The following is a 24,819-nucleotide window of genomic DNA, read 5'->3' as shown; positions in this document are numbered from 1 at the left end:
ATTCAGCCCTTCGAGCCAGCACCGCCATTCAATGTGATCATGGCTGATCACTCTCAATCAGTACCCCGTCCCTGCCTTCTCCCCATACCCCCTCACTCCGCTATCCTTAAGAGCTCTATCCAGCTCTCTCTTGAAAGCATCCAACGAACTGGCCTCCACTGCCTTCTGAGGCAGAGAATTCCACACCTTCACCACTCTCTGACTGAAAAAGTTCTTCCTCATCTCCGTTCTAAATGGCCTACCCCTTATTCTTAAACTGTGGCCCCTTGTTCTGGATTCCCCCAACATTGGGAACATGTTTCCTGCCTCTAATGTGTCCAATCCCCTAATTATCTTATATGTTTCAATAAGATCCCCCCTCATCCTTCTAAATTCCAGTGTATACATGCCTAATTGCTCCAGCCTTTCAACATACGACAGTGCCGCCATTCCGTGAATTAACCTAGTGAACCTACGCTGCACGCCCTCAATAGCAAGAATATCCTTCCTCAAATTTGGAGACCAAAACTGCACACAGTACTCCAGGTGCGGTCTCACCAGGGCCCGGTACAACTGTAGAAGGACCTCTTTGCTCCTATACTCAACTCCTCTTGTTATGAAGGCCAACATTCCATTGGCTTTCTTCACTGCCTGCTGTACCTGCATGCAAGGAGACGTTAGGCAGGCTTGGACTTTAGTCCTTGGAGCGCATGAGGCCAAGGACTGATCTTATAGAGGTGTATAAAATCATGTGGGATAGATAGATGAATGCACAGAGTCTTTAACGCTGAGTAGAGAAATCAAGAACCAGAGGACATAAGTTTAAGATTAGAGGGAAAAGATTGAATAGGAACCTGAGGGGCAACTTTTTCACACAGAGGGTGTTGCATATATAAAATGAGCTGTTAGAGGGGTGAGTTGAAGCAGGTACTATAACAACATTTACAAGACATTTGGACAATTACATGGATAGGAAAGGTTTGAGGGATCTGGGTCATACGCGGGCAAGCGGGACTAGCGTGGATGCAGCATCTTGGTCGGTATGGGCAAGTTGGGCTGAAGGGCCTGTTTCCATGCTAACCATCTTGTTGGTGGTCCACGTACCACCCAAAACCAATACCAAGATGGTAATGGATGAATTATACTTGATCATGAAATCTGCTGAGCCAGCAAATCCTGCTGCAGTAACTTCAATCAAGTAAACTTCCGAAAAATATTACTCTCAGCAAATCCCCTGTCACACACAAGGTGTTAATATTCTGGATCAATGCTAGACGACCATCAAGTACATTTAGTGCTCGATCTGTCGCCCTTATTTCATCCAGATCATCATCGGAGCTGCTCCTGTCAGCTTACAGATACAGATTGAAGCATGAGACACCAACAACAAGTGTAATATAGCAGTGGTCTCAGGAGACTGAGGATCTGCTCGCGTGAATTGGTGGACAGGGACAAGGTTACTTCATCCAGCCTGAATGAATATAACAGTTGTTACCGCTTTCATTAAGAAATGTGTTAACAACTGCATTCTGATTTAAGACAATTAGGTTCTATCCTATCCAAGAATCTCAGATGAATCAAGAGTGGAGTCTTTAATTGTCATATGTACTGGCAACTAAATAATGAAATTCTTATTTGCTGCAGCTTAATAGGCATGTTAATGCAATAACATACAGATAATCAATAATGAAATAAATTAACAACTGTAATACCAGTAGTGTAAATCTGAAATCTGTGCTGCAACCAAAGACATGGTCCACCAAAGATCATAGTTGCTGAGGCAGGGTTAGTGCTGTGCATGCGGTAGGATCAGTGTTGTGCATTAGGCAGGGTTAACGTTGTGCAGCATTGAAGAGTTTGCTGGTTGCTGGGAGGAAGCTGTTGTTGAATATTGTGGTCAGATTTTTCAGGCTGCTGTACCTTCTTCCCACTGGTTGTAGTGAAATAGTGTGGCCAGGGTGGTGTGGGTTTTTGATGATATTGACTGCCTTTTTGAGGTAATGCCTCCTACAGATTCCTTTCTATCACATTCTTGAACCAAACATCTCTTTCACACTGCTTCTCGGTGGTGCTGTCACGTATTCTTACGTTTAACTCTGCTTCATTCAGTTATTTTGTTATGGCACTTCCGTAATAATTTTGCACTACTTTAGATTGCACCACAATCTTTGCACCGATCTGCTGTTTTCTATTAATTGTCCTATTTATTATTATCACATACAGTTTAATCTATGAACCATGTGAATCAGGAATTTTATTGCACCCTGGTATATATTACAATAAACTAATCCGAATAAAAATCTTAAATCATTTTAGATCGATGAAGATCAAGTTCTAGTCATGTATTGTATTACAGTGGCATTTATCCCACAGTCGTTGAATTGTAATGGACACTTTCTTCCAATGCTCTCCTACTAGTCACAACTTAAGCAAATTCAGTGCGGGTTCATCTAAATTATCAGTCAGCAGCAGGGAAAAAATAAAAACTGGGAGTGACTGGGGCAGAGGTGGAGAGCTCAGATAGCTGTGGGGGTTCAAGGTTCAGGGTCAACAGTGGTAATGAAAGTTAACAGGAGCAGTGTGCAAAAGTTCCCATCTTTCTCTCCAATCTCTTCGGGGGTACCAGGCTGACCTTCATACAACCATTCCAGATGCCATAACATAGATATCAATATACGAGTCACTGCCACCATATCAAAATGAGAGTGAATTGAAATTTCATTGCCAGTTTTCCTCCTAATCAAAATAAGGAACAGTTGGACCAATTTATTTCATGAACTGAGGCTTCCTGTGCAGTTTTGATGTTAGCATTTCATCTTTTGAGGTGTGTGTAGTTGACCTACGATATAGTGAAATCAAACCTATTAATGGCAGGTGGAATAATCTTCTCTGAGACAACTGTGGGGTCACAAGCAGTAGCAGGAGACAGGAAATAACAGTGGGGAGATGGAAAACAGGAGCATGAATCAGGAATGGGGAAGGGACAGTGGCCGGAGCAAAGGTAGCAGGAGTGCATTCCATAAAACCCATCATCCACATGGTCTTTGCCCGAGCACAATTCACTCTTTGATGCATTGCTCCATCAGCTTTGATAATGCAGTGCAGTGCCAGGTCAGACATGGTGCAATCACTGCTGGCAAGAACTTGCAAAGGCCCAGTCACCATCAGCATATGGCCATGGCACATCTCAAGTACCTTCTCCCACCCTACAAGCTTTTAAAATAAAATGACAGTGGTGTTTGAGATCATAATAATAATAACAATTGAAATATTACATTGACAGTGTCTACCAAGGCCTTGTGCATCAAAAGAGCTTTCTGTGCCATAAAACCTTCAAGTGGACAAGGTCAGAACAAGTCTCACCCGTAAATTTAGATTGGTGTTAAGAGATTTTTAACCACATTTGACCTACTTTCTCATTTGGAAAAATAAATAGTAGTTCCTAATTATTCAACACAAAAGAAGTTCTGGGAACTTTCCTGGTTTAAGATGTTTTGGTTGATAATAAAATAATTAGCAGAACATTAACAAATGGTGGATCATGGTAACAGAAAGTAGAAAGTGGAACATTGCACGTGATTACAATAACCGTAGTAGATTTTTAACATGGATTGAAAGGATTTCACTTTCAGATCAAATCGCAAACACATAAAAATGGGCTAGAGAGGGTAAAACTATAGCAAATGTAAATTTTACACAGAAATTGTTTTATTATACTTCCATTTGAAATATTTTGGAGCAATTTACTTTCTATTTTATAGCAACATTACTGTGTGAAACAGAATAACTCAGACAAATGGTAAAATTACAGAGAAATTTGAATCGTTTATAGCAAACTTCTTTATCTTCTTTTAGAAAGAACCATAACAGCATTCTTACTAACCTTCCCCTACGCAAAGAGAAATTAAGATTACAGCAGTCGAGGAAATTGCATGATTTTTCTTAATGTATGATTATTTAATTAATGTTATGAAGAGTGCAATTAGTGAATGTATATTTAATTATAAATGACAAATAAAAAAGGTTTGGAAATTAAGCATGCCAGTAATGAAGTGAGCCATATCAAAATTAAATCGGCATTAATGTAAATAGAGCAATAAAGAGGAGACTAACCATTCTTGCAGCAGATGTTACATTTTCCATTTCCTCATGTGTGACCCAGACATTTCCTGAGGCCTATTTATAAAGCCCACAGAAAACCAATGTCAATCCAGGTGAGGCAAGCAGTGATAAAGAAGAACATAAAAAACATAAGAAATGGAAGCAGGAATAGGCCACGTGGCCCATGGAGCCTGCTCTACCCTTCAGTAAGATCACAACTGATCCTCTAACTCATTTCCTTTGATTCTATTAGTTTCCAAAATCTTTTGAAATCAATGCTGAGACTGAACATTTACAGCCTCTGGGAGAGTAAATAATTTTTCCTCATCTCAGTCCTAAATTACTGACCCTTTACCTTGAAAAGCTCATGGGTCCATAATCTCCAGCTAAAGAGGCTTTCAAAATCTACCTATTAACTCCCTCAATATTCTACATGGTTAAATATATTAACTCAGGTTCTTCCAAGTATTGGCCAACACCACTCAAACTTTCCTCACAGGTGGATCAAACCTGCACCATTTTAAAGGCAAATAGACAATCAAAATTGCACCCACACACAGATTGGGTTGGATTTTCACGAAAGCACCATTTAATTGCAGCAAGACATTTTTGTAATCACTTCCCTTGCAGTAAAAACTAACATAGTATTTACATTTTAATGTCTTGATGTATTGCTTGTTAGCTTAGTGTTTTATAAATCAGTACACCCAGATCTAGTTTATTACCATTAAAAAAAATGTCTTTCTACTCTTCATTTCAAAAGAGATAATCACACATTTCCCTACGTTCTACTCCATCTGCTATCGGCTTACCCACCTACATCATCTGGCCATATCTCCTTGCAGATTTCCTGCATCCGCCTCACAGTTCATCTTCCCACATAGGTGCATTCTGCCCTTTTGTCTCGGTCATTAATGCAGAGCGTTAAGAGCTCATACTAAGCCACGTGGTATATCATTTACAATTTTGCCAATCTGAAAAAGCTCATTATCCCCCATCTACTTTCTGCCTTTTAACCAAATCCATGTTGGTATATTTCTGCACTGTGAAATCCTATTTTACATTACAATCTATTGTGCAGCATTTTATGAAATATCCAATTGTTATGTACACAGGTATCCTCCTATCTATCCTGAATCTCTTTGATTTGTTATTATTTCCCATTCATGACATGTCTCGTGACATTATGATTTTCTAAGTGCATGTCTTTGTTATGGATTATAGTAACTTCCTGACAATGAATGATTTACTTGTCTATTGTTTCCCATTTTCCCCCTCTTTCAGTACTGATGTATTTATTTATAATTTTAAAAATCTCATGTTTTTGGAAAATCCTTATTAATACATCTATCAAAACTGTAGCCGACTGTTTGGAATCCTAAAAAGCTGATCTGAGGAAGGGGTTAGATTTTAGTTCCCTTCATTTCTTCAGTATATTTTCTTTATTAATATTAATTACTTTTAAGTTATTCAAAAATCAATTCATTTTTGGTTCTGTTTACTTTACGACAGAAAAAAAAATATTAATGCCCAACACGGGTCTTTGACTCTAAAGAACTCAAATATTTATGTTATGCTCTGCTGGGTGCAATTTTTTGTAAAGGCTGCATTAGTGAATTTGTTGGATATGTGTACTAAACAGGAATTCAATAATAATGAAAAATTAAATAAAATTGTATCTTAATTAAAAAAATAATATTATATAAGTCATTTGTTTGCCATCATACTATTAGAACTTAGCTACAGTATAAATGTTCTCCAAATGGTACGGAGAGCTAGCATTAGAAATAACACCAAAAACTGGCTTGAGAAACTAAGAATGGTTCCTGTGTTAACTGTGTGGGTCCTCATTTCTCATCCTCCTCTTTTCTGGACTTTGTGGACTAGAGAATTTTACTAATGATAAGATAATATCTAGGCTGGTTCTGTTTCCATTGGGCCAAAGCAGACTGACTTGATATTTAAGAGAGGTGTGCAAAAGTATGAAAGGCCTAGAAAGGGTGAACAGGAAAGCATGTACTTGCCTTGTCTGAGGGGGACGAGACTTAGATGATAAATCTTTAAGTAAATTCAAGGAGGATTAGAGGGGAGGTGAGCAAAGATTGTTTTTCATCTTTAAGGGAGGTGGGGGCTCGGAACTCACCGACTGAAATTATAGGAGACAAAAAAACTCACTATATTTAAAATTCACCTGGGTGAAAACGTGAAGAGCTGTGACCTACGATGTTTTATATATATAAGCTGTTGCTGCTGCTTGAATTTCTTTTCTCCCTCAATTTATTCCCTGTTGAAAGCGCTGACAGATGATATGCTAATATATAGTATGCTAGGGATAAGGAGGTGCAAAATATACTGATATGCCTTTCTTATTTTTGGGGAAAGTGGCTAATTTCAGTTGTTAATCTCCTATCGCTTTATTTTGTTGGCTACATACAACAGTTGGGCATTGAAATCAAACAGCCATACTTAGAATCCATACTTAAGGATTGATGTGACTTACTCATCTTGACCTCATTTAGAATACATATGGAAACAACCAAAGAATTTAAAAACAAATTGCAAACACATGTTAGCAATAGGACATATTAAAATTAGAGATTAATGTGATAATATAGAAACATAATGAAAATTTGTGGTCTGTACTAGTTTTGGCACAAAAAAACATTCATACAAGAAGCAAACTGTGATAAAACCATGCATGCATTATTACAATTGGAATAACATACCAAAAATGATGAAACAGCAGGTTAACATACATAATATAAATTTATGATTAAAAACAATAGTTATACCATCAGAAAAAAACAGGAATAATAATTAAAGTTATAATTTATAATACAAGAGATACTTTAAGGGATTTAGAGATTTACGACAGTCAGGGTGTTATATATTTTTTCAATTGTGATATTTAAAACACAATCTAATCCATTTAAATGAGTAGAATTCTAAATCAAAATGATATAAGAAGTGTTATACAGTCAATAAAATGATTGTTTTATTTGATGTAGTATGCTGTTAGAGTCACAGCAAACTACTTATGTATTCATAACATCTGAATATATTTTTTGTGCATAATGGTCCACTCTGTTTATTTGACTGAAACCAATAACTAATTACATAAATCACATAGAAAGAACAAAGGATGACCTGCATGGATGAGGGGGATGGGGGGAAACAAAGGAGGACCTGGTGTGGGGGAGGGGAGAACAAAGGAGGCCCTGGCGTGGGGGGGGGGGGGGGAACAAAGGATGACCTGGTGTGGGGGGGGAGAACAAAGGATGACCTGGCATGGGGGAGGGGAGAACACAGGAGGCCCTGGCGTGGGGGGGGAGAACAAAGGATGACCTGGCATGGGGGAGGGGAGTGGAAGAACAAAGGAGGATCCGACATGTGAGGACAACCATGAGGGAGGGCGGGGGAAGAACAAGGGTGGTCTTGGTGCGGGAAACTTTGTAGCTTTGTCAGTGCCCTTTATGTGGTGACTGTTTGCATACCTTGGGCATGCAAGCATAGAATTTCACTGTAACTTGTCACATGTGACAATAAAGTATTCAACTATTTAATTCAATTCAATTCAATGCTTAAGAATTAGCCAAATGATGAAACATAGTTTAAAGTGAAAATAGCATGTAAACCAATCTTCATAAATTGCGAGAACTTTATTCACATGTTAAATCCTTCAATTTGATTATATCTTGGTTATTCATTCCCTGATATGTGTCGGACGATATATACAGTCAACATGCAAGTGCGAAGACAAGACAGTTAAAGGTTATGATAAATGTTACTCACTGTTCTTGATGTTGGAGGTGCTGATGGACTTGTTAGTGATACCATTTCTTGAATCGCTAGTCTGAGTTTTAACCGGTGAAGAGGGTTGCTGATTCCTATTTCCCTTTGAATCTCAGTATCTGACAAGGCAGACATAATGGCTCCACTCTTCACGTTTGCCCGGCAAGCAGCCACGTACCAAGCAGGCATTCCAAGCCACAGCTGTACACAGCAATAAAACACGATTCTCTTATTAACACGGTTTTTCAACTATAATAAGTGTTGCCAGAATCGCAAAGAAAACAGGTGAGTATCATGTTGAAAATGACTGGAGCTTCATCATAATTACATTCGATTAATATATTAATGTAACACATTTAATACTTAATAATCAGCAATTTGTTTGTTAAAAGAACATAATAAATAGAAGCAGGACCATATGGCCCTCTTCCCTGCCCCACCATTCAATAAGATCACGGTTGATCTTTACTTCAGTACAGCTTTCCTGCACTAACCCTGCATCATGCAACTCTTCTAATATCTAAAAATCAATTGATTTTGGCCTCAAACATATTTAGTCTGCTGTTTAGCAAATGAATCTCCACTGTCCTTCCTGGTAGAGAATTTGAAAGATTCACAACCCACTAAATGAAGAATGTTCTTTTCACTCTGTTCTGAATGACTGATTCCTTATTTTCAGACTGTAACTCCTAGTTCTAGACACCCCAGGCAAGGGAAAAATCATCCATGCACCTACCCGTACTGTTCTTTATGTTGGGTGTGCTGATACCATTTCCTAAATTGCCAGTTGAATTGTTAGTGATACTCTTTGTAAAGCCCCTGTCCCAGTTCGGTGATTTTTTAGGCGACTACAGGCGACTAGGCTGTTGCCACACGGTGGCTGGGGTGTCGCGGGCATGGTCGTGAGTAGTCTCCAAAGAGTCGTAGCATTTTTCTGGTCGCCGCTGGATTTTGTGAAGGCTTGAACATTTTCGGCAACTGTTGGTTTGACGCCAATGAGCGTAGCTTGACGTCTCCTGACATGGGTTCTGTCATAGGTTGTTGCCAGGTTGTCGCCAGGTGATTAAGGTTGTCGCCGGTGCTGACTTTGGCGAATTCCAAGTGTGGACTTGATCTGATCCTCCATCAGTGTAACATGTGTTAGGTTGTGTATATTTTTGCATGTATTCTGTTTAAAGTTTGAATTTTAATGTTTGAAGTTTATTGAATTTTATTGAAGTATATTACAATATTTTTGTATGCACTGTTGTATGTTCTTATCAACCTTTTAAAAAAATTTGTTTGAATATCAATAAAGGAAATTCTTGACATTTTGACGGAAAATTGATGTATGAAATTATTGTAGTTCAGAGTATTATTTCAGAGTAGTTTCTCATGGCACCACTTTCAAATAGTCATGATGCAGAATGATTGGAAACCCTACCATACACCCCCTTTTATAGGGAAAGTGGGTGAAATGTGAATTGCCTTCAGTTGTCTTCAGTCTTCAGGGTCATAGATTGTCATGGCTTGTCGCGGGTGGACGTAGGTTGACTTCGGTTGTCGTAGGTTGTCGCCTCTGTGGTGGTAGGTTGTCGTAGGTGTCGTCATAGGTTGTCATAGGTGCGGTCGTAGGTGAACATTCTACTTGCGACGATTGAGTTGCCGGTTGTCGGTAGCTTGCCTTAGCTTGACGTCGACTAGGTGGTAGGATGTTGTAGCTTGTCCTAGACATTGTCGTAGGGGGGTCCAGTCGCCGGTTCTTCGGCAACCTGCTACGACTATGACAGTCGCCGGCAATCGCCTTAAAAAACGCCTAACTGGGACAGGGCCTTAAGTTTAAATAAGCTCATCTCTCATTTTTCTAACCTCAGAATTGAGTACTTTTTTGTAATTACTCCTCATATGATAAACCAATCATCCTCGGAATCACTTATAAACCTTAATTTCATTCCATTAATTGTCAGTATATGCTTCCCTAAATAGGCAGAACACTTAGACACACAATATTCGGACTCCTATAGTTCAAGGAAGAGTTAGAGACTCTAGTACATGTTACAGTAAATCACATACAATGACATCTAAATCTCGCAAAATGTCAACTCCTTTCAAATTCTCACCATTTAAAAATGCTTTATTTCTATTTTTTCTCCCATGAATTCAACTTGAGTGCATGAATTCAATTTTTTAAATATATTGTCTTCCATCTGTCATGACTTAACTTGTCTTTATCTCTCTGTGGCTTGTCTGGATTCTTCCCAATGCCTTTCAGATTTTCATTATCAGCAAACTCGGATAAATTATAGTCGATCCCCACTTCCTAATCATTGTTATAGATTGTTTTCTTCCTCTTATGCAATCCCTTTGAATAGAGGATGATTTGCTTCCTGACTACTTTTGTGAATCCTAAAATGGATCATAAGGCTAATGTGGGAACTGTAGACTTTTCTATGGATGGGATTGGGAATGACTGATATGACGGGCATATGGGCAGTTCACCATCCACTGGTTACGTTAGATGTTTGTATGCTTGTGAAGCATGGCTTTGAGGTTCTCAAATCTAAATGCTCCTTCTCCACTTTGCTCAGTCATGGCCAAAGGCTGCCAGATCCCAAGAGACGGTGTTGCACTTTCTCAAAGAAGCTTTGAGGACATAGAATGATATGGCATTAAAATGGGCCTTTTGGACTAACATGTCCATGCCAGCCACTCTACTTATCTAGATGAGTCATATTTTCCCCCAATAGATCTGTATACCCTGGCCAATCAAGTGCTTGGCCAGATGCTTATGCCTTCCATCACCTTTTTATGCAGCAAATTCTAGATTTCAACCTCTCTGGATGAAATAAATATTCTCCTCAGATCCCATCCTTGAAGTTTTTATTCAGTTCACTTAGTGATTATCAGCCATGACAGAGCTAAGGTATTTATTCACAAAATGCTGGAGTAACTCAGCAGGTCAGGCAGCATCTCAGGAGAGAAGGAATGGGCGACGTTTTGGGTCGAGACCCTTCCTCAGACCGCCATGACAGAGCTTATCAACGGAAAGATAGCAACATAGGTGTTTATGGAAAATCTTCCAAATACACTAGGACAATTCAACCAATGTCGCTGTCTGCTTCCAAGCCAATATTTCAATAGAGGCCCTATCACATGATGTAATTTATGTCAGGCAGGCCACATCGATCTCACATCTAACTACAAAGTCTATTTTGAGCTCTGTCACGGCAAAGGATTACCAGGTGTACAGAGGGGGAAATTCTGACATATTTGGAATGCTGGATCTCTCAGTTTACTCCATGTTTGAACTCCACATGGAGCGCAGATTGGGAGTCACGCCTTGATGAGAGGAATTTGCCACTTAGATCTTTCATGTAGAATTTGTGACTGTTCGTTTCATTTGGGATTGTACGTCAAAAATTCAAGAGGAATAAAGGACCATAGGTTATTTGTTTTACAGTATTTTACTTTATTTTATTAAAGCAAGTTATTGATATGGTTTCAAGTGTTATTTGTTAATTTGTTTTTTTAAATCATTGTAATTATGTTTTCCATTTCATTAGTTTTCCAATGTCTCAGTAGATTAGAAATATTTAAAACGATGTAAAACCATTTCAGCTTTTATACCCAGCACTGCTGGCTGTGAAATGCTGTCAGGAGTATTGAGTTCTTGGGTCTCCTCATCGAGCCACCCAAGGTCCCTATCACTGACCAAACTTACTGCTGGAGCCTAGGAGGCGGAAGCCCACTGAGATAAGTGTCCACATCCAGCCTCCAAGTCAGGCTGAGGAACAAATGGGAATGGGGGTAAACAGGCATCGATTCTGGAGACATGTACAAATCGCACATGATCTATCCACGACTCTGGACTTAAATGGTGCAGTAATGTACAGACATTTCTGGTACAAAATGTTACCAGTGCAGAGTGCATTTTGAGAGCTTGGCTGATTGTTCTATCAACTTAAATTAATAATAGAAACATAGAAAATAAGTGCAGGAGTAGGCCATATGGCCCTTCGAGCCAGAACTGCCATTCACTATGATCATGGCTGATCATTCTAAATCTGTACCCCGTTCCTGCTTTCTCCCCATTTCCCTTGATTCCGTTAGCCCTAAGAGCTTCATCTAACCTCATATAATCATACAACCTGAATGGTATTATACCATTATTGAATTGGTTCACCTGACAGACACAACTTATTGCTAGTAACACAAATTCAAAACATTATCCCTGTAGAAAACAAAAACTTGAATAATGAAAAGCGAAGCTATCATGTAATCCTTTATCTGATTGTGTAAACTGTTAGGCTTGTATACACTGGAATTTAGAAGGATGAGAGATCTTATCGAAACGTAGAAGATCATTAAGGGGTTGGACACGTTAGAGGCAGGAAACATGTTTCCCATGTTGGGAGAGTCCAGAACAAGGGGCCACAGTTTAAGAATAAGGGGTAGGCCATGTAGAACTGAGATGAGGAAAAACTTTTTCAGTCAGAGAGTTGTGAATCTATGGAATTCTCTGCCTCAGAAGGCAGTGGATGCCAATTCTCTGAATGCATTCAAGAGAGAGCTAGATAGAGCTCTTAAGGATAGCGGAGTCAGGGGGTATGGGGAGAAGGCAGGAACGGGGTACTGATTGAGAATGATCAGCCATGATCACATTGAATGGCAGTGCTGGCTCAAAGGGCCGAATGGCCTCCTCCTGCACCTATTGTCTATTGTCTATTCAGCTGACTAAACATATTCATTCTTTGGATGTGTCCAGTGATTTGTTTTCATACAGAAACAAACAAAGATAAAACTCTTTTACCTCAAGCCATGCTACTACTGTTGGTCCATCCCATTGTGCAAATGGCAAACCTTTTCTCCGGGCTTCTTCTAATAATTCATGCCTGTAAAATACAAGATATATTGAAATGGACATTTTCACTAGGTATTCATCTTAAATCATTAACGTAAGCGTAATCTTCTATATGAGTCCAACATGAGATAAAGCAAATCAGCAACTGGTTTACACCTTGGGCAATTTTCTTTTTTTCGTAGAATGTTTGCATTTAATGCATCTTCATTAAATAAAATTTTCTTTTGCTTAATACTTACTTTTTCTTCAATCTTCTGTCTTTTTCTGCTTGTGTTCCTAATTTGCCCAATCCAAGGGAATCTTGGTTACCGATTTCTGCATCAAATATACCTGCTGAAAGGAAGTGTGAGCTTAAGGTAAAATGAACAGAATTAACAAACCACTTTGCAAATATGCAGAAATAATTAAGTCATACTACCTTTTTTTTTTCTAATTCATTTTGTGTTTGTCAATACAGGGGCTGCAAGTTAGTTTCAAAATCTGCCCTCAATAACAACAGATTCATTGAAGTACTATTTTCAACAGATATGTTAAACTCACAGTGATATTATGTAGCAATTATGTGACTCAAGGATCAATTGAAATGTGAGTTGTCAAAAAAACAAAAAACAGAGTTTTGTTTGGGGATGTTGGATAAAATCAGAACTTGGAGTAAAATGATAGGGGTAATATCATTAGATAATGTGCATATCAGTTATTGACAATAGAACTTTCATAATTTATTAGCTCTATCTGTAAACATTGAATTAACAAACCAAGGTAGGACAAAAATAGGGTTCGGAATGAAAAATAACGCTGCTAGCTTGCATTCACACACCCAGGCCATTCAAGAGGATAACAAAAAAAAGGTAGATGCTGAGTGGATAAAAGGTTCGTTCTCCTAGAAGAGATTCAGGACTCATATGGAATAAAACCTTAGAAATTTAAGACCTTGTACTGTAAAAATCTTTTGGCATGGTAATTTCAAGTTGATTAATTTCTCCTGTGCTGCAATATATTCCAGAGTCCCTACACAACTATATGTCAGAAAATGTGAGATTATGATTGAAAATCTTATTCTCCTAGTTATGCAAATGATCCCAGATGACAATACCTAGCAGGATTTGGCTCTTGAGTCTTCACATGAAAAGGGCAAAAATATATTGAGAAAAGAAACTAGAATGTAATAAAAACTCTTGCGGCACGGTGGCGCAGCGGTAGAGTTGCTGCCTTACAGCGAATGCAGCGCCAGAGACTTAGGTTCGATCCTGACTACGGGCGCCGTCTGTACGGAGTTTGTACGTTCTCCCCGTGACCTGTGTAAGTTTTCTCTGAGATCTTCGGTTTCCTCCCACACTCCAAAGACGTACAGGTATGTAGGTTAATTGGCTGGGCAAATGTAAAAAAATAAATAAAAATTGTCCCTAGTGTGTGTTGGATAGTGTTAATGTGCGGGGATCGCTGGGCGGCGCGGACCCGGTGGGCCGAAGGGCCTGTTTCCGCGCTGTATCTCTAAATCTAAAAATCTAAATCTAAATCTTGCCTACGTTAGAGCTTTGGCAACATCCCTTTAACTCAGAAACCTGACCCTGTTAGGGTTTCCTATCTTTACAGGTTAGCACAGGAGCAAGGTTAAAGATGAAAATAATATAATTTAGGATGTTACACTCTCCCTCTTTGACATGATTTGCATGCGTGTGTTTCACAAGGGTCCTCCCTCTTCTCTCCTCCAGCACATTGCCTGCCCTGCAAGTGAACTAACTCTTCAATGGCTTTACACGGCTGAGGCACACCATTTTAGTTCTTCTGCCACTTGTATTATAAAACTTATTTTCTGTTCTAACCACTCATCCTGCTTTCACTGCGACTTAAAACCTATTAAATCTGTAGCTTTTCCCAGTTCTAAAGATAGGTCATTGACGTAAACTGTTAATCATCACTCTACATACAGTATGCTGTCTGGTGCGGTGAGTATTTCCAGCATTTTCTCTTCTATAGCAATATTCTTTGGCTAACTTATTTGGAAATGTTAATGCAGAATGGATTGAATATAGAAGATATAACTCAGACAAATAAGTAGAATTTGGGAGAAAAGTGAGCATCACTTTATTAACAAAAACACATTAAAAAAAATCAAATATGGGCTAGACAATATATAAATATATCCCAATAAAGCAAAGGTAACTGCATCAAAAGGATATAATCCCATGAATAAAATGGAATTAAAATGACATAGGAATTAAAACTATACTGAAGCTTAAAAGAAACACAAAATAAAAATAAAGTTAATATTAAAAAGAATCAAAATAAATTAACAGAAAATTTATAAAGGCATTACAAGCATAAAAGCTGTAAAATAATAGATAAAAGGGAAGATCATGTCACTTAAATATAGGATTGAACTATGGCAAAGATGTTAAGGTAATATTTTGCTGTAATGACGGTGGAAAAATTACTATAATGGAGGATAAAAAGTCAAAAAGCAACTATGCAAAAGGGTCTGATTATATAAAAAAGGTAGTTTAAAGTAAGGTAAGCATATATCCTGATACCATGGATCTTAACCTACTTATAAAATTATACAGAAAAAAATAGGTTCTTCCTATAGCTGCATAAATGGATGGCATTGAGTTGATGAAAGGACTATTTTCTACACTGTTTTCTTTTCTGCAGTTCGACACTGCAGAACCCTAAGTGGGGATTTAATGGAGTGAATAGGAAACATGGATGAAAGATAACAGTTAAACATATCTGTTATCTGAACTAATTGCCATCATCTGAATTTTATTTTTATTTAAGCAAGTGCTAATTCTCATTGTTTATTAGGGATTTAAGATAACTGGCAAAAGAACCAGAGCCATGATAGTTATAATAATCTGGAATATACAGAAATGGTTACTGGTCAATAATAAATTCCAAAATAGAATTAGTTAACTCTTTGAAAGAAAACACATGCTCTAAAAACATAGGGCATGGTGAATGAGGAGAGTGGAACTAATTGGATAACTGATACAGAATTGCCTTCTGAGCATTATCATTTCTACATTACAAAGGAATAATGTTCCAATTGTTGATGAATCAGTAAAGAGGAGTTGTCAACTTCCAGGATGAAGGCTACAAGACAATATTTTACATTGTTTTTTGGAAAAGCAATAAGAGATCAAGTTTACTAGACGAAGAAAAGCTAACAACATTCAAACACTAAACTAAAAAGAAAACAAACTTATTTATTTTTATTCAGGTTGACAGAGTAGACAAGCTGCTTTTTGTTCTAGAAACACTTAAAAAAAAATATATATATATATTTAAGCAGCAAACAAAATATATACATATTCTCGACCCGAAACGTCACCCATTCCTTCTCTCCCGAGATGCTGCCTGACCTGCTGAGTTACTCCAGCATTTTGTGAATAAATCGATTTGTACCAGCATCTGCAGTTATTTTCTTATATCTTAATATACATATATGTAGTCACTTTATAAAATAGGAAACTTTTTCTAATTGAATCCAACAATTAATAATCAGTTTGCTAACCTTGTACGCAGGCCAAATGGTCTTTGGCAAGATGTCCTAGGCGCCCTTTCTCTCTCTTGCCAAATAAGCGGCCTATTGAGGATTTGATTCCTTTCTTCTTTAGTCCTTTATGTAGTGAGTCCTGGCTACTTGTACTACTATAATTGCCCATTTCTGCTTCTATTGATGCTGAAAAACTGTAAATGATTAGATTAGAAATTGGCAATTTGCAATTTTTTTTTCTCATTCAGCACTTCACAAATAATTCCTCACCTACTGCCAATATTTCAAGACTTCAAATAATGGGTCTCCAAATTTAACTGCCTATAAATGAAATAAAAACGTGAGGTTGCCATGAAAATTTCATGAATTTCCACTATAATTTAATAAACATAAAAAACACAGCATTTGTAAACTCATAAATGAAGTGAAAGATATATTTTTTAAATCGTTTATTTGCTAAATGTTTCCCTTGCGCATAAATTCAGCACAGGAAGGAAAAATAATTCACAGAGGTGTTTCAAATACAGTAATTTAACTCCAAAAGTAATCTTCTCATTAAGAAGAAAAGGTATTATGCTCTGTCTTTTCTCCAAGTGGAATGACCATAATTTAGCAAAACATTTATGTGTACTATCCCTATTCTTAAATAACATTTATTGGTAAAAGACATCATGTTATTATACCATCAGTCTAAACATAAATTATGTGTAAATCCATCAATGTATGTTTGAAGGAGCTTATAGGGATGGATCCCTGCAATGGAGATACTCACCTTCGCATTTCATCATGATAGGATGGGAGGGTATGTGTCATTCTGATTGGTCTTGGCGATGATGGAGGTGATGTTTCACATTTTATCGTAGCTTTGTCTTCGTGACCATCTTCCTGCACAGCTGCAATCTGAACAACAAGAGGAGAGATCTCCGGTCTCAAACATATACTAAGTGTCTATGTCAGAAAATACTTCCAAAATTGTAGTTTTAATATTACTCACTAAACGTATGTTACTAAATTATATAAAATGTAATAATTAGCACTCTTTCTTATTGCTAACCATAAAAGATCTAAATATATGCTCAACAATATCAAATCAATAATGAGTTTAGACAAATTATGATTTTTTGAAAAATGCTACTCAAAAAATGATATGATGTTCAAAATCTAAATATATAGTCTTCCCTAGAAATGCAATTAATATAATTACCTTTCTCCGATGCTTCCTTAGATCACTAGGCTGATTCGGCAAAAGAATAAAGGCACAAAAATAAATAAGAACAGTAGATGGTCATTGTAAGCATTACCAATTTGAATGAGAATAATAGTTTACAATAAGTCATACATAATAAACCAGAAAAGGCGTTTACAACCAGAGGTTCGAACATGCTTTCGAACCTAGACTTTCCATTCAAAAATACCAAGCAATTTTCTATGTAAGGCTTGAATTATGAAGACGACCCGTGCTTTGTGCGATCTAAAAATTTGGAATGCAAAAAAATCAACTGTAGTTTGCCTTGCCTTGTTTTCCAGTAAGTACTCTCAAGAAAATTTAGAGAAAAGAGCATCACATTTCATTCATAAACTTACCAGTGTCATGATGCCCATACGATCCATGTCCCTGGCAGGGCTATGTGCTCGGAATTTTGGTGTTGAGTGCCCACTTATAGGAGGGGAGGAACTAGCTAAAGAAGATGCAGTAACCGAGCCTGTAATAGATCTCCCTGGATGCATTCTGGCCAAATTTAGACCTTCAAGGCTAACACTACCCACTCGATTCTCAATTTCCTCAGCACGAAGTTCAGTTGACTCCTTCTCTTCCTGGATTAATCTGAAAAATTCAAAGGGTTTAAGAAAAAATAGTCATGCATTTCATTTCTTTCACACCCCACACAATATTTATAATTCATTCAAATGCCTTTGATCATTGGTTGAGTCAGTGCGTAAAAAAATTGTGTCATGATTTAGAATTAGTAATCTTGTAACTTTTGGACTGTTCTCCTTATCCACAGGGAAGAAAATCTGTTGTTCTTCAGCCATCTTTCTAAAATGTAACTGGATTCACAAGAAATATGCTTAACTCACAAATGCTCTCCGAAATGGCCAAAGCTACACAAAACTACTTAACACATGAACTGCATCAGTTCAAAATGGTGCCTTGCCATTTTCTCCCAGTGCAATTGAGGATGAGCAATAAATGCTGGGCTTAATAGGAATACCACCTCTCATGAATGAACTATGATTTGAGTTATGCTCGTGAATTTTCTGGTTGTGCATTTACCATGTTTATCAAAAAGAAAAGGTCGAGATTTCTATCTACTGAAGGAAAAAAACATTAAACAAGTGTTTAAAAAGAAATGAGGGATGCTGGAAATACTCAGCAATCAGGTGACTTTCTTCTGAGTTCATATTAGTGCAGCTTCATTGAAATATAAAAACTAGCTAAATCCCATGTACCAAAGCCAATCTAAATACAAAAGGTACACTAATTGTGGATTTCTAATCAGTCTGGTAAATTCTTTCCACTGCCCAGGTCCTCTTATTTAAAATTGTGGAGTCAATTGCTTGCATGGATTTACTTGAGAATAGGTTCATTTCACGTTATACCAATTGGACCAGATACTAGTTTCTCCATGTACTATCTATATTTATCTAAATTAAAGCATATCTGCAAAATCTTAATTCATCTCCCAAATTTGCCTTCAATCTCTCTTATAATAGTAAGTCATTTTTGAAACGTAATATGACAAAGACACAAGAACAGAATCCACCTTATTTCATTGTTAATAGCATCAAGCTGCTCTTGTAACATCATGGCAAGCGTCTGAGCATCAGAATGTCCACTGGGTGAAAGAAGATCCATGGAACTAAATATTGTTTCTCTGTCATCATCATCATCAATGTCAGACATTTCAGTGTCACTTTCAAACTGATGGCCGCTCAGCATACCAATCTGCTGAGTTCTGCTCCATTCTTTGTCACCAAGTGTTTGTATCTGAAATGCAAAAAAAGTGTCAAATTTCTGGGATGATTGTTCTAATCATTTATTATAACTTTATAATAAGGAAACCTGTTTGGAATTTGGAATCTTCCAAACCTTTCTCAAACATATGCCTGATGAGGGAAGAAATCACCTCCAGCCATCTGCCTTTCCATTTAATCTATTTTCTCTCCAGGTTCCCCAATCCCAGTCTTTCATAAGATTTCACTGATTTTCTCTCCTTCTCTCTTGCAACTATTGTAATCCTACCTGATCTAACCGACCTGCACATCTATTTCCCAATGCCACCCACAACACTTCCATATACCTATCACCGGTTGATATGCCAATATCAACTCTATCTCATAATCTCTCTGGGCACCCCATAAATATCTCCTCAAAGCCATATTCTCCCAGCTCCTCATCTATGTTCAATCAAATTCCCTGCTTTTGGTTGATATTGTTTCTCTCGAACCCTGATCTCTCTAGCCACTCCACATGTCCTCCAATCTCCAATAACTCACAGTCAGACCATAAGACATAGGCGCATAATTAGGCTATTTGACCCATTGAGTCTGCTCTGCAGACAGATCAGTTCTCTGATGAATGAGTCTCCCAGCACAACCCTTGATCCCCAATCTCTATCAGCAACAATCTGCCAGAGAAACCCAATGTTTTGAGTCCTGATGCAGGTTTTCAATCCAAAATGTCGTCCATTCCCATTTCCCTGCAGATGCAGTTCAACTTGCTGAGTTCCTCCAGCAGATATGTGTTGCTTCACATTCCAGCACCTGCAGTCTTTTTTTCTGTGTGACCTCAATCCCTTTATTAACTATAAAGCTTATAAAACCATCATCAATAAATTTACCTCATTGTACCAAATTTATTCTTATTTCATCATACAAATTGAATTAAGAGTTAAGCAAAAGATAACATTTACTATTATGTAGCTATGCATAAATTCAAGCCTCAAGTACAAACCTTGGGTTCTTCTCTACGGCCCATTGAATGACTTTTCTGAGATCTCCGTAGCAAATTGGAAGACCTAAAATGGTCAGACTGGCTATCTATCAATGAGCCCATGGAATACCGTTTCTCAGGTGAAGGATCCAAAAGTGGCCTGCAGATAACAAAATATAGATTAATTGCCAAGAATAGTATGGACACCTTCGTCCAAAAATTATTTTTATTGTAAATAATGCTGAAATGTTAATGTAAATCATAATAGTCATTATATTTGTAATATTTAACATGCTATAAATAAAATATGATATAAACAAAATGATATAGATATCAACTATATTTCACTTTTGTCCTCGTCAATTCTACCCAGATTCATAAGATTTTTTGTTGTAACACATGACACAAATACTTCTGTCACAATCAACATGAGAGCTATAGCTGGCTACATTTGGGGGCTCTGAATTGGGCACAGGTATCATGACCAACATTGATTATTGTGTCTAAATTCTGGAACTCCCTTCTCATTGTGAGAATATCTTCACTACATGGTCAAGAAAGCAGTTCAGCATGCCCTTCTAAAATGTAATTGGGGATGAGTGATAAATGCAGACTGTGAAGGCAACATTCACACCACTTGAATAGAAGAAAAGTTATGTAGCAGCCATATGAAGAGATATAGATGCACATTTCAACTTTATTTTCTTCTGCCTGCAATGCAAAACGAGATGAACTGATTTACATTTATAAGTGCTGTTCTATATCAAATTAAAATATGTGTATTTAACTGGCACTTCTCCTTCAGGTTACCTGGACATGGTTGAGTCCAATAAAGAAATAGACTGCATTTTCATTTGTTGAACGTCTGAATGACATTTTTCTACTTCTTCAGCTAATTGCTCCTGAGGAGAAAAGTAATTATACAAATTTTAGCAATGAAACAAAAGTTCTTATAATACAGCACCATGTAATTTATAGAAATATGCAAATTGCACAAGGAAATAACAGAAATTGGTTTTAGTATCACCACTAAAACACTGGTAAATTAAAACCCACACACTAATATACTGAGACACGAGCATTCTGTACCACATTTGTTGCAACTTGGAAAGGGACACTTTATCATTGATGACGTGGTCGCTGGTCTCAGGAAATGATTTTGCTAACAGGAGGTTTATCTCTTCAGAAAACCACTTGCAAACTCAAATAAACAATCATCGTTGGGATGAATAGGAGTTAGAAAATTAATCGACAGTTTATCGAAGAGTGTCATTGCAATACTGTAAAGTCCTTCAGTGATTAAATAGTGCATGCATAAGCCATTTTAAAGCAATAAATTAATTCACACAACGTTAATCATACACTCTCCTGGACTACTGTAATATAATTGTGAAGTGCAGCTCATCGATCAAAGTTGCAATATAACTGAATCACATTAAAGGTGATATTGAACACGGTGATAAAGAAGCCTGCCTGAAACTTTGCATGTGCTATTATTTAATGTCATAATAATTAATGACCATTCTAAATGAATGATGAAATCATGGATCTTCAACTTTAGTTTGCCACCAAAGCACTAAACTTTAACAGATTAATTATGCAATAATCAAAAAATGTTACTATAACACATCTTCTCCTGAACTGGGTTCATAATGTTACCTTATCATGAAGAGACTCTTCTAGTTGTTTTCTTAAGAGTTCAGATTCTTGTATCAGTATGTTCTAAAATAACAAAACAAGCCTTTGTAAAACATGACAAGTTTGATGAAACAGGCATGTAAAGTATATTAACGGAATTTGCACAAAAAGGACCCTACTACTTATGATGTGCTAATTTTCTTGCAAGAGCTTAAGATGTATTTTTTAGAACACTTTATATATACATTCATAAATGGAAGAGACCAATGAGCTTATTCTGTGTTTTTGCTGAACAAGTTAAACTGACTGTTACTTAAAATCAATCACACTGAATAAATGGCCATGTGCAGGGACACATTGTCCCTGTTCTGTCCACACAATGAATAAGGTGGTGCAACCTGTGGAATGTTACATGGAGCAACCATGCTTTTACTTTGCAGTGTTGCACATTAATGGGGAGTAATTTCAGGAGTCCTACATTGAAAGCAAACTGTGTTGTTTGAAAACTCATCGGCACTCAAGGCACGTGGCCTACAGCCAATGCTGGTGATCAGAATGTAAAACCGGAAACAGGAGCAGGCACTGTCCTTGAAAAACTTGTCATTTGGAAGATGGGAACATTAGGAACTTTCTACTTGTCCAGAAAACCCCCACGTTCAATAATGGAAGGATGTTGGATGGAGGTGAATGGGTGGAGAATTGCATTTCAGGCTCACATCTGACATTCCAATAACATGAATGTAATCTAATTGACAATGTGTAAAGGTCCTGAGAAATTTACTGTACACTCAACACCAATTCACAGATCTAAAATAAGAGGAAGGAGTTTTAAAGGGGATCTGGGTTTTTAAAGTTTCTAAAATCTAAAGTTTTTTTGTGACACATCAAAGGATTGATACCTGGAATTCACAGCCAGAAAAGGTGGTGGTGTCAGATACAATTCCTATTCTGAAGAGACATTTAGCCAGGCACTTAAACAAGCAAGGCTCAAAAGAATAGGGACCAGGTACTGACAAATGGAATTAATGTAACTGGGAAAATAATATAGTTTTTAGTTTAGTTTATTATTGTCATGTGTATCGAGGTACAGTGAAAAGCCTTTTGTTGCACGCTATCCAGTCAGCGAAAAGACTATACATGATTACAATCTAGCAGTCCATAGTGTACAGATACAGGCTAAGGGTATAACGTTTAGTGCAAGATAAAGTCCAGTAAAGTCTGATTCAAGATAGTTAGAAGGTCTCCAATGAGGTAGGTGTCAGTGATAGGATGGTTCAGTTGCCTTATAACAGCCGGGAAGAAACTGTCCCTGAATCTGGAGCTGTGCATTTTCAAACTTCTGTACCTCTTGCCTGTTGGAAGAGAGGAGAAGAGGGAGTGACCGGAGTGAGACACATCTTTGATTATGCTGGCAGCCTTGCAGAGGCAGTGTGAAGTGTTGATGGAACAGCGTGGAGTGTAGGTGTCGACCTGCATGAATGTTGTGGGCTAATGGGCCTCTTTCGGTGCTGTACAACTCTATGACTTGATTGTCACAAAATAAAATGATAGTTACTTTGAATAAAGATGTAAAATTTTACCTTATCCTCTAATGCGGCCATTCGTTCCTTTAGATGTAGCTGAAGTCGCTCATTAGACTCTGTCAACAATCTATCCACCGTGTCTGACAGTCGCTTATTGTGCTCTTCATTCATTTTCTCTCTTTGTCGGGCCTAAAACATTTGGAATTAAAAAAAGATTTCCATTTTGTTGCCAAAGCCAAGAATCCAGTGATTTACTTTTCAAGCTCAACCATGACACACTCATAACAGTGAACCCTGATCAAATCCACTTTTGTTCTTACTTAACATTCAAAATTTTTGTGAGAAATTTAAGGAACTAACTTCATCCTTTATTGTTCCTATTTTCCTCAAGCTAATTTTCATTTGCTAATTATTTTTTGTTCATTTGGTTTATTTTCCTTTATATTTCATCTGTCTTTATGGGTGTACTTATTTGAAGACAGACCCCCCCTCCCCCAAGCAACCACAAGTCCTTTGGTTTAACCTCAATAATAATTAAGTCTATAGGAAGAAAAATTAGAATAATGAGGGGAAAAGATTGTCAATCGGCTCTATGGAGTGTTTTGCTTTTTGTTCATTAATCTAAATGATATTCCGTCCTTCAAACTTTGCCCCTTTTAGGATTAGAGTCTGTGTTTTTCACTGGGGCAAAAGTTCCTGGGTTTCTTCATCAATCAAAGACTGTGGATTCATCGAGCCAGCATTCTCTCACCATCTCCAACTGCTCTTTAGCTGGTGCTGGTGATAGAACAGTAGAGCACAAGAACAGGCCCTTCAGCCTACAATGTCTGTGCCAAATATGATGCCAAGCCCAACTCTTATCTGCCTGCACATAATCCATATCCCTCTATATCCGTATGCGTATCCAAAAACTCTTAAATGCCACAATTATATCTGCTTCTACTACGACCCCAGCAGCGCGTTCCAGGTACTCACCACCCTCTGAGCAAAAGACTCGCACTCCACATATCCGTTGTACTTTCTACTATCTCCTTAAAGCTATGTACTCTAGTATTTGATTTTTCCTTCCTGGGAAAAAGATTCTGAAAATTTACCAATCCATGACTCTGATAATTCTATATACCTCTATCAGATTTCCCTGCAACCTCTAGCATGCCTGAGGAAACAATCCGTGACTGTTCAACCTCTCCCTGTAGCTAATACCCCCTAATCCAAGCATCAGTCTGGTAAACCCGCTCTGCATCCTTTCCAAAGCCGGCACATCCTTCCTGTAATGGTGAAACCAGAAATGCATGCAACACTCCTAATGCAGCCTAGCCAAAGTCCGATAAAGCTGCATAGCTTCATAACTCTTATACTCAATCTCCCAACCTATAAAAGCAAGCATATCATCTGTTTACTTTTCCACTCTATCTACTTTTTCTGCCAATATCAGGGAATTATGAAGTTGGACTCTAAGGTCCCTCTGAACATCAATGCTGTTAAGGATCATGCCATTAATTGTATTTATTCCCCA

At 37.6% G+C, this 24,819-nt stretch overlaps 1 protein-coding gene across 4 annotated transcripts in view; it reads right to left on the bottom strand.

Annotated features, from left to right (window-relative positions):
• Window positions 1-24,819, bottom strand: part of ppfia2 (PTPRF interacting protein alpha 2) — a 176,918-nt gene that overhangs the window by 42,039 nt on the left and 110,060 nt on the right. For 2 of the 4 annotated variants that reach the window (XM_078417366.1, XM_078417368.1), the window contains exons 10-22: window positions 23,361-23,492; window positions 21,802-21,864; window positions 20,953-21,044; window positions 20,164-20,302; window positions 18,974-19,197; window positions 17,793-18,033; window positions 17,413-17,442; window positions 16,981-17,108; window positions 16,227-16,402; window positions 12,952-13,045; window positions 12,662-12,743; window positions 7,873-8,073; window positions 4,093-4,155 (exon numbers count right to left, since the gene is read on the bottom strand). In XM_078417366.1, coding sequence (XP_078273492.1) covers window positions 4,093-4,155; window positions 7,873-8,073; window positions 12,662-12,743; window positions 12,952-13,045; window positions 16,227-16,402; window positions 16,981-17,108; window positions 17,413-17,442; window positions 17,793-18,033; window positions 18,974-19,197; window positions 20,164-20,302; window positions 20,953-21,044; window positions 21,802-21,864; window positions 23,361-23,492 — 1,665 coding nt within the window. The remainder of the gene's footprint in view (window positions 1-4,092; window positions 4,156-7,872; window positions 8,074-12,661; window positions 12,744-12,951; window positions 13,046-16,226; window positions 16,403-16,980; window positions 17,109-17,412; window positions 17,443-17,792; window positions 18,034-18,973; window positions 19,198-20,163; window positions 20,303-20,952; window positions 21,045-21,801; window positions 21,865-23,360; window positions 23,493-24,819) is intronic. The other 2 variants (XM_078417367.1, XM_078417370.1) reach the window with 1 other exon arrangement.

Source organism: Rhinoraja longicauda, chromosome 20 (genome assembly GCF_053455715.1).
Source record: "Rhinoraja longicauda isolate Sanriku21f chromosome 20, sRhiLon1.1, whole genome shotgun sequence".
Taxonomy (NCBI): Eukaryota; Metazoa; Chordata; class Chondrichthyes; order Rajiformes; family Arhynchobatidae; genus Rhinoraja; species Rhinoraja longicauda.
Note: the sequence above shows the minus strand (reverse complement) of the source record. Positions and strands in the feature narration are given on the sequence as shown.